The 10846-nt window shown below is 51.4% G+C and overlaps 1 protein-coding gene across 1 annotated transcript; it reads right to left on the bottom strand.

Moving 5' to 3' along the window:
- Positions 1–228: 228 nt before the first annotated feature.
- Positions 229–5909, bottom strand: LOC114906094 (zinc finger protein 132-like). The gene is made up of 3 exons (XM_029240654.1): positions 5481–5909; positions 3636–3762; positions 229–2446 (listed from the first exon to the last, which is right to left on the bottom strand). Exons 1-3 carry the CDS (start codon positions 5508–5510, stop codon positions 801–803), a joined length of 1803 nt encoding a protein of 600 aa, XP_029096487.1. The 5' UTR covers positions 5511–5909; the 3' UTR covers positions 229–800.
- Between the last annotated feature and the right edge of the window lie 4937 nt (positions 5910–10846).

Raw genomic sequence — 10846 nt, forward strand, 5'->3', positions numbered from 1 at the left:
GGCACCCAGGATATAAGATTTGGCCCAGAGACCTTCAGTCTGTCCCAGGAGGCCTTGGGCTACAAGGCAAATTAGATTAAACTAGACTGCACGCTATTCCTTGCCATCCTACTATCAAAGTCTGGGCCCCCACAAAAGCCCTTCCCTCTCTTGGCACCATTAGAGCCCAATTCTGTTCTCCATCTCTCCCCATACACAATGGACGGAGTCTCAGGATTAAAGATGGCTTCAGCAATAAGGTCTTTATTATCACACTCTGCAGGCAGGCAGTTCCAAGGCTAGGTGATATGGAGGCTGGACCAGTTCACTGCAGGCATCATCTGTAGACTCAACAATGCCCATGAAGAAGGAAACTTCCTCTGGACATCGTCAGACTCCAGATCCTCCTGGAGAGAACTACGTCAGGGCAACACCTGAGCCACTGGGGACAGGGGAGAGGTGGAAAATGAGGCCACCCCAATGGGCTCCCAAAGTTTATGGCTCCCTCCAGGGAATGAGAACACAAGCCTGCATTCCCTGAGTATGTTGAGATGACAGGCACATGGTGTGGGGATCTGCCAAATGGTAGAGGTGAGAGGGCACTTGGCAGTGACATAATCTGGCAAAGCACCTGGACAGGTTAGAAAGTGCTGCATAGCTCCTGCAAGCTTCCCACTTACCACTGGCACTACAGCCAATCTCCCAGTAGGGGTGTGGGATGCGCAAGCTTCAAATTTTGGCTGATGGCTTCCTCACAAAGGTTCCTTTCATAGGAGTTTCTCAGGAGTGAGTCCTTTTATGGAACAAGGAGAAGGTCCCCACTAGTGCTTATCCACTCTTGCCACATTCCTAAGGCCTTTCTTTGGTGTGACCGTTCTGGGCTGAGGGAGGCTGGAGCTCTGGCTGAAGGTGATCCTATGTCCACTGCACTCAGACGGCTCTTTTCCAGTGTGACCCTTCTGGTGCTTAGAGAGGTTTGAGCTGTAGCGGAAAGCTTTTCCGCATTTGTTACACGCATAAGGCTTTTCTCCAGTGTGAACTCTCTGGTGCTGACTGAGAATGGAGCTTTCGCTGAAGGCCTTCCCACACTGGCTGCACTTATAAGGCCGTTTTCCAGTGTGAACTTTCTGGTGCTTAACAAGGTTAGAGCTGTAGCTGAAGGCTTTCCCGCATTCAGTGCACTCATAAGGCCTTTCTCTGGTGTGAACTTTCTGATGCTGAATGAGGGCAGAGCTTTGACTGAAGGCTTTCCCACATTCGGAGCACTTGTAAGGCTTTTCTCCAGTGTGAATTCGCTGGTGTGGAACGAGGTTGGAGGGGCAACTGAAGGCTTTCCCACATTGGTTGCACTTATAAGGTCTTTCTCCAGTATGACTCCTTTGATGCAGAATAAGTTTGGAGGTTTGCTGGAAGGCTTTTCCACATTCACTGCACTCAAAAGGCCTTTCTGTGTTGTGAACTTTCTGATGCCGGACAAGATGGGAGGTGTTAACGAAGGCTTTTCCGCATTCGCTGCACTCATAAGGCCTTTCTCCGGTATGTATTTTCTGGTGCTCGACAAAGTTGGAGATACAGCTAAAGACTCGCCGACACTGTCTGCACTCATAAGGCCTCTCTGTGTTGTGAACTTTCTGGTGCCGAACAACGTGGAAGCTACGAGTGAAGGCTTTCCCACACTGGTCACACTCATAAGGCCTTTCTCCAGTGTGAACTCTCTGGTGCTGAGTGAGTGAGTGTTTGCGGGTGAAGACTTTACCACATTCACTGCAACTGAGATGCGCTTTTCCAGCATGAACTTTCTGATGTGTCCTCAGGTTAAACAGGTGGCTGAACACCTTCCCACATTCCTTACACACATGGGATGTTTCTCCAGTGTGAGTTTCTCGGTGATTAAACAGGGTTGAGCTCTCCTTGGGGGCATTTCCACCTGCTGGGCACCTGAAGGGTCTCTCTTTGGCGTGAGTGATCAGGTGGTTGAGGAGTGCAAAGGCCTTCAGGAAGGCTTGTCCACAGTCGCTGCACTTGAAGGGCTTCTGTGAGGCATGGCCTCCCTGCTGTTGCTGCCAAATGGAGCTGGGTGAGAAGGCCTCCTTACACTCGGTGCTTCTGTGTGATGTCCCCTCTCCGTAGGTGGCCTGGGGCTGGAGGCCATGGCTGTCCAGGACAGCCTTAGCACACTCCCTGCATGTGAAGGGTTTCTCTTCACTGTGCTCCTTCTGGTGCTTGTGAGAGTTTGCACTGAGCCAGAAACCTCTCCCACATGTCTCACAAGTGTACGGTTTCTGCCTGGGTTGTATTCCCTGGTGCTCAGCCAGGTGTAATATGTCTTTTAACACTGGGTCATGCACATCACAGGTGTTGGCCTTCTGGATGGATGGATCTGCCTTGGGGGTCCTGGACTGAAGCACTGCTACATAAACACTCTGCTCATAAGATGCCTCCTCAGCCTCTGCTCCACACCCATAATCTGAAAGCAGAGAAATGCCAGTGAAATGTATGTAGGCTTTGTTGGGAGAGGGCAGCCCCTTCACAGATGTGTGTCTGACACATTCAGGAATGAGTCTGTAGATCAAGTTGGGGTGAGGTAGAGCCAGTGGTGCAGGACTGGGCCCAGGAAGGCCACAGAAAGCGAGGGCCCATCACCTGTGAGAACATGGGTGAGGTTCAGGCTGGGAGGAGAAGCAGAGATTCCAACTCATTCCTCAGCTTTCATCAGGAGAGGCGAGAGCTCTGCCAGGAAAAGAGGACACAGAGCCATGTGCACGAGCTCAGGAAAACCCAGGGAACCTGGTGCTCTGAGTCTACATGAGATACACATACATGTCATGACACATGGACTGTAGGCTAACCTGGGACAGCCCTGCAAAAGGAGGAAAGGCGGGGAATGGGGGAGAAATGGAGATCAGAGCAGTGAGGCTGTCCGTCATCAGGGCCTAGGTACAAAAGACAAATGGCAAGTAGGTGGTCTGTCCTTAATGAAGAAGGAAGGTGGGGGTCGGGTGGGGCTACTGGCTCCAGCAACAAGCTCCAGTGGACACAGGGGAAGTACCCAGTATAATGTGAGCCCACCACAATGTCGCCTCTGCCCCCAGCTCCCATTCACCAGAGCCAGGCCCCTTCCCAGCCTCTCTTGCTGTGGCTGCAGACATGGGCACCCAGGGTCCTTTGCCCTGTTCCTGTGGTTGGGCAACCACACAGGACGTGGAATATGCAAGTCCTGGCAGAAAGAGCGGATGAGGGGGTGGCCTAGCTCAGGGCAACCTATCCGGTGACAGACCAAAGGGAGTTCGTGTCATCTTTGCAACTGGGAAGAAAACCCAGTGTTACAAAATCAGCTCCTGAGGAGCGGCTCCCAGGAACAGCCCAGTCGTCTCCACAAGCAGTGACCACGTCGGTGTCTGCAGTCCACAGCACAGCCAGGCACAGAGGTGCCACCGATCCGGACCAATTTAGGCAGCCGGATTGAGACTCCAAAGCCTGAGCCCTTCCCCAGAAGGCTTCGGAATCAGGTGTTGGGGCTCCTCAGAGAAAGGAGCAGGCAAACACGAGGCAGGTGGTCCAGGGGAGCAAGCAGCACCCATGCTCAGCTGCGGGAAGACAGAGCTGCTTCTGGGAGAAAAGGAAAGGCAGAGCCTAGGAGGCTGGGAGGGCCTTACCCAGTGAGGCCACAAGTGCCAAGTTCTCCAGCATCACATCACAGTACAGGTGCCTCTGAGCCTCGTCAAGGAGCCCCCACTCCTCCTGAGAGAAGTACACGGCAATGTCCTCAAAGGTCCCGCAGCCCTGCCATGATGAAGACAATTAAGTCAGCTAGACCAAAGGGTGGTAGAAAAACAAAAAACAGTGCACAGATGAGCCCATACATACCTAGGTCTTTCACCCTGCATCATACCACCTCTCTGGTGGGCAGTCTCTGACCCCTAAACCATCCTCCCCAAATACTCCAGGTCACCCACTTCCCCCAGATGCAATGTCATGGGTGCTGCTGTCTCCTCATGTCCCATCGGTCACTGTCCTTCAAAGAGCAGGCAGGTGGACAGATAGATGCTATCTAAACCCTTAGCCTGGCATGTAGGGCCCCACTTCCTCCTGCTAGGTAATTCCCCTGGGTCCCCAGATCCTGCCACCCAGAAACACCAAACTGGAGGCCCCCTTTCTCCCACAGGACCCCCAGTACCAGATTCCAGTCCACTGACTCATCTCCTCTGCATGCACACATCAGGCTTTGTACTGCACATCTCCAGACCCCACACCATTCCCTGGCCCACACAATGGGCATCTCCCAGCCATCCCACATGCCACCGTGCAAATGGTGTCCAGAGCCTGGCTACTTGGTGAGGTCAACCAGTACCCCTTCCTGACCCAGACTTCAAAGAATTCCAACTGCCAGGGGTGGCATCCAGAGTTTCCTTCATTGTTTCTGCAACTGGGCCTATTCCTACCTTTGACTCTCAGCCACCAAGGCCAGACATGGATCTCTGGCATGTCCTGGCCTCTGACTTTCTGCATGCTGTCACCTCCCCAGCCACTGTATTCTTCTCTCCTAATGTATACTCAAAGTCCAGGCCCACCACCTCCCACCCCAGGCCTGCGACACTCCCAGTTGCCTGCCTGCCACTGAGCTAACCTGCTATCCTAACTGAAACTCACAGGCCCCACAGAGTGGGCCAAGAAAGGCTGGTGAGCCATAGAGAGGTGAATGGCCACCAGCCCTGGTCCTGCTGTCACCTACCTCCACCTACAATATGCCTCAGCCTCCACCCCAGTGACCGGGGGCCCCTTCTGGACCCTCCTCTCCCACACACCCCTTCCTTTGTGGCTGCTCCTCCCTTCACCTGAATTTGTGACACCCACCATCCCTGTCCAGGTACCCGAAGAGCCACCCCGTCCTCAGCTGCCCCCATGGGGCATCCATCACCATGCCCTAAAGAAAATCAGGCTGGCTTAACTTAAAAGACAGATCCAAGCTCCAACCACTTCTCCCAACTCCAGTCACCGCTCTGGCCAAGCCACTGCTAAATTAAGGTAGCATCCTTGTGTGCCTCCTTTTCTCTTCCCTCACTCTCACTCTCCTGTTTTCCACTCTGCAGCCCGAGGAAGCCTGTGAACGCCTGAGTCAGATCACCTCCCTCTTCTGCTCCAAAACTTGCGTGGCTCCCGCCACCCTCAGGTGACAGGCCAAGCTCTTGTCCACCAGGCAGCAGGGAGACCTTCAGTTCCCTGAACACTCCCAACTGAGCTTCACCGCCAAGCATGTGCACATCCTGGTCACTGTGCCTGAAACTGCTTTGCACGCCTTGTCCCGCTGGATTCCAGAATGAGAACGTTTCCACAAAAAAACCTGGCCAGGACGCGGCACCTTGGGCTTTCAGTGACCCCAGGGTCCCAGTAGCGAAGATGGAGGGGCACAGTCCGGGAGCAACCCCTCCCCTCTGTCGGGAGTCCCGGGCCACATGGGTAGGGGTCCGAGTGAGTGGGGGCTGCGGGGACCCTCCACTCACCCGCAGCGGGTCCCTCAGCGCCACCGCCATCAGACCCAGGCGGGCTCTGCCGCTCCCTACACCCCCAGCCCCAGGCCGGGGGCCTCCCACCGCCCGTTGCACGCGGGGCCTCTGTCCCCACGGTGTAAACGCCGCCTCCAGGGACCGTGGGGACGCAGGACACCACGTTACAGGACACTGCGGCTCGTACGGAGCCTGGAGGCCGGTCCCATCCTCCTCACTGTCCACCTCGGCCGGGTCCCGAGGAGGAGCCTGGAAAACGGCCACGACCCAACACTCGGGTCCCCAAGGGCAGTGGAAAACGACCTGTCAAGAGCAGAAGGAATGCCAACAATGGCGACGCCGGAAGTTCCGCCCCCGCCGACCGAGCAGCAGGAAACAGCCCTTGTTCTGGGCTGTGATTGGTCCAGAACCCGCCACCCCCGATGCCTTGTGGTCAATGTAGTTTCAGTCCTGTATTTCCACCCCACCCCCCGGCGCGGCGCCCACACATTCTCCATTCTCCATAGCAACGCCAAGCTACCTCTAGAGGGGCGCTGGGAAATGGAGAGCTGAGAAAAAAGACTGGCAGGAGCGTGTCTTTGCTTCCTTTTAAAGGGGCCGCTCCCAGGTTTCCTCCCGCAGAGATTGTTGTCCAGCAAGTGATCCGTGTCCTGGGCCTCGGACAACAAGCCGTGAGGAGGCCCCTGGGGAACCACTTGTTGCCTTTGAGGGTGTCAAGTGAAAATACTATCTTCCTCATGGAGACTTTGTTTAGTAAACTTAAATGTCTCTCTAATTCAGTGGTTCCCAAACTGTGGTCCCTGAATCAGCATCACTGGGGAACTGGCTAGAAATGCAAATTCTTGTCCCCACCCCCCACAGGGATGAGCCTGACAAACCCTTCTGGAGATTCTGATGCTCTAAATTCAAAGAATCAGGTCTAATTCAAAGTCCTGTGACAAAATTTGGAAAATACCACAACTTTCCTCATGAGAGGTGACATGAAAAGTGCTTAGCTGGGCTTCCCTGGTGGCGCAGTGGTTGAGAGTCCGCCTGCCGATGCAGGGGACACGGGTTCGTGCCCCTGTCCGAGAAGATCCCACATGCCGCGGAGCGGCTGGGCCCGTGAGCCATGGCCGCTGAGCCTGCGCGTCTGGAGCCTGTGCTCCGCAACGGGAGAGGCCACAACAGTGAGAGGCCCACGTACCGTACCGCAAAAAAAAAAAAAAAAAAAAAGTGCTTAGCACAGGGCCAGGCACGTGGTGCTACATATATGAGAGAGCTAGTACTGTTATTGTCCTTATCGTCACCAGCAGCATCATCCCAAGGCTCTTACATACACTGCCAGGGAGAGCAAGTAAGAGATGCCTGTCTACAGAATGCTTGTTGACACTGTCGCTGGAAGTAATCAATAAACAATCTCTACTAGGGATAGAAGACAGTTTTATCTGAGCCAAACTGAGGACTATAGCCCAGAAGACAGCCTCTCAGATAACTCTGAGGAACTGCTCCACTGAATCATGGCACATTTTTATATCTTGTCAGAACAAAGAACATCAGACAGGTCAAGGATGCATTCCTTCAAGGTTTAAAAAAAAAACAAAAACAGGTCAGCATGCACACAGTCAATATGGCCTTGAGAAGAAGCTAGTCTTATCATTGAAGGAGTACCAGCATTGGCATCCCAGGAAGGGAGGCATTTAAACTTTATTTTATTTTATTTTATTTATTTATTTATTTATTTTTGCGGTACGCGGGCCTCTCACGGCTGTGGCCTCTCCCGTTGCGGAGCACAGGCTCCTGACGCGCAGGCTCAGCGGCCATGGCTCACGGGCCCAGCCGCTCCGCGGCATGTGGGATCTTCCCGGACCAGGGCACGAACCCGTGTCCCCTGCATCGGCAGGCGTACTCCCAACCACTGCGCCACCAGGGAAGCCCTAAACTTTATTTTTAACATGGACATTCTTTACCTCTGGTCAATGCACCCTTTTCTTTAATGATTACAGCAGATGTACCATGTGTTTTTGGTAGGCCACAAACAGGCTGTTTTAGCATAAAAAAGTCAAATCATGTATAAGCAAGAATGACTTCCCCATCCCTCAATATGTGAATATAAAATGCACTCATTCTTTTTTTTTGCCAGTTCTTATTATTTTTACTCATTCTCGACTTAACGAGTAGCCAGGTAGGCAATGTTTAATGTTTTTTGTTTTTTTTTTTTAAGTATGCTCATGGTAGGCAGACTAATGCCTTCCCCTCCCCTCAAGATGTCCAGGACCTAATCTCCGGAGTATGTAAATATGTTATGTTACAGGGCAAGGGGGAATTAAAATGATAGATGGAATTACGGTTGATAATCAGCTGACCTTGAAATGTGGAGATCATTCTGGATTATCTGAGGTTGGGAGGGTGAGATGAAACAATGTAATCACAAGGGTCCTTAAAAGTGGAAGAGGGAGGCGGTAGAGATGGAGAGAGATTGAGTCAGGGTGATGCAATGTGAGAAAGAAGTTGCCGTTGCTGGCTTTGAAGACAGAAAGACCCACAAACCAAGGAATGCTGGCAGACTGTGGAGTCTGGAAAGGCAAGGGAACCCATTCTTCCCCAGAGTCCCCAGAAGCGACACAGTCCTGCTGATGCCTTGATTTTTTTTTAATATTTAAATATTTATTTGGCTGCACCGGGTCTTAGTTACGGCACACAGTATTTTCGTTGCTACATGCGGGATCTTTAGTTGTGGCGTGTGAACTCTTAGTTGTGGCATGTGGGATTTAGTTCCCTGACCAGGGGTCGAACCCGGGCCCCCTGCATTGTGAGCGCAGGGTCTTAGCCACTGGACCACCAGGGAAGTCCCGATTCCTTGATTTTAGAGTAGCTGACACAAGTGTCAGACTTATGACATCCAGAAATTTTTAATAATTTGTGTTATGTTTCTTTTGCTTTCAAGGGCTCATGTGATTATACTGGACTCACCCAGACAATCCTGGATATTCTTCCCGTCTCAAGATCCTTAACTTAATCCATAAAGCGGGCCATGTCAGGTAACATAGTAACAGGTTCTGAGGATTAGGATGTGGGAATCTTTGGAGGACCATGATTCTGCCTACCACATTGAACTCACATGGCTATTAGATATTTTAAAACAGGTGCTGGGACTTGCCTGGGGGTCCAGTGGTTAAGACTCTGCGCTTCCACTGCAGGGCACACGGGTTTGATCTCTGGTCAGGGAAGTAAGATCCTGCATGCCATACAGCGCGGCCAAAACAATAAAATAAAACAGGTGCCAAAATTATAAAAGCAGAAGTTTCCACAAAGAAATCTGAAGCCCTAGCTCCTCCACACACAATTCAGGTTTCCTGAATGCCCACCTGCAAGCTTGCCTCCAAGCCTTTGCACATGCTGGTCCCTCTGAAACAGGAGGGAAGGGGGCAGGGCACAACCTTTAAAAAAATGACACACATAGGACATGACAAAAACTGCGTAGAACCAACTAGGTCCATGATGGCAGAAGATTCAACTTCCAGTGGACCTTGAGACTCATTTTATGCTCGCTGTAATACGTTAGCTAAATGACACACCCACTAGTGCCATGACAGTTCTGAGGCCAACCATAAAATGTCAAAAAGTGGGTGGCGGCCCAATTCCTAGAAATCTCCACCCCTTCCCCCGAAATACTTGGAATAATCCTCCCACTCATTAGTCTATGAAATTACCCGGCCCATAAAAACTAACCACCCCATATTTCGGGGCCTCTCACCTTCTGAGATGGCCCACACTCTGTGGAGTGTGTTTCTCCCAAGGCTGTTCTCGCCTTTTGAGACAGACCGCATTCTATCTATGGAATATGTATCTGTCTAAATAAATCCATTTCTTACCTATCACTTTGCATCTCACTGAATTCTTTCGCGATGAGACATAAAGAACCTGAGCTTCATTAAGTCCTGAGACCAGGTGTGTCATCTCAGTTAAAATACGGTGGGTTGGGGCTTCCCTGGTGGCGCAGTGGTTAAGAATCTGCCTGCCAATGCAGGAAACACGAGTTCGAGCCCTGGTCCGGAAAGATCCTACATGCCGCGGAGCAACTAAGCCCGTGCGCCACAACTACTGAGCCTCCGCTCTAGAGCCCGTGAGCCACAACTACTGAGCCCACGCGCGTAGAGCCCATGCTCCCCAACAAAAGAAGCCACCGCAATGAGAAGCCCACGCACCACAACGAAGAGTAGCCCCACTCACCGCAACTAGAGAAAGCCCGCGCCCAGCAACAAAGACCCAACACAGCCAAAAATAAATAAATACAAGAAATAAATTTAAAAAAATTATACTGGGGGTTGGGACTTCCCTGGCGGTCCACTGGTTAAGATTCCACGCTTTCACTACAGGGGGTGTGGCTTTGATCCCATGTTGGGGAACTAGGATCCCCATGCCGGGCGGCACAGCCGAAAAAAGAGACCGTGGGTTCAAGTCCCAATCTGGGTTTAGGCTGGCTTCTAGTCTCGGCACGTGGGTTCAAGGTGAACCTCACGTGGGATTTGAACTTTTTTTTTTTTTAATATTTTTAATTATTTAATTATTTGTCTGTGCCGGCCCTTAGTTATTGCTGCATGCAGGATCTTCGTTGTGGCATGCAGGATCTTTAGTTATGGCATGTGGGCTCTTAGCTGCAGCATGTGGGACCTAGTTCCCTGACCAGGGATGAACCCAGGCCCCCTGAATCGGGAGGATGGAGTCTTAACCACTAGACCACCAGGGAGGGACTCAAACATTCTTTGTTTACTGGAATGGCAAGAAACATTCCCTAACCACAAATACATTAGATTTTCTTCATTTATTTCAAAGTGAGCAAAATTTACACACAAATACTCCAAAATTGATGTTATCTCTTGCATTACAAGGATTTACAAAGAGTAGTGATACTGCAGACAGAGCTGATATAGATGTTATAACAATCACTTATAACTTACCTAGGGAGGTAAGCAGGGAGGGAGACAGAGTGAATGAACTCGACACAGATTGGTTCCATATTAACTTACAATAGCCCTATGCGGCGGGTACCATTACTGTCCCATTTTGTGTATGAGGGCTAAGAACCCTGAAAAAAAGACCCTCAGAGTGAAACAACAAAGAGAAAACCTTTTACTCTCTGCCAGCAGCAGTCAGTCTGCATTGAGACTACCCTTCCGTTTGATTTTATGTGTCGTACCCATGTAGGTTGCCCCCTCCCCCCCAAATAAAGGAACAGGGAATCAACACCATGACGTGCGGGGCAAGGCAAGACCTAGACGACCTAGGGATAAGTGAGTCGGGGAAAGTACTTTTTGCGCGGCCCAGTTGAGCCAAGAAAACAGATGGTGGAGGAAATCTCAGAATGATTTCAGACGCTAGAA

Source organism: Monodon monoceros, unplaced genomic scaffold, assembly GCF_005190385.1.
Source record: "Monodon monoceros isolate NGI ecotype Baffin Bay Population unplaced genomic scaffold, NGI_Narwhal_1 Super_Scaffold_10, whole genome shotgun sequence".
Lineage (NCBI taxonomy): Eukaryota > Metazoa > Chordata > Mammalia > Artiodactyla > Monodontidae > Monodon > Monodon monoceros.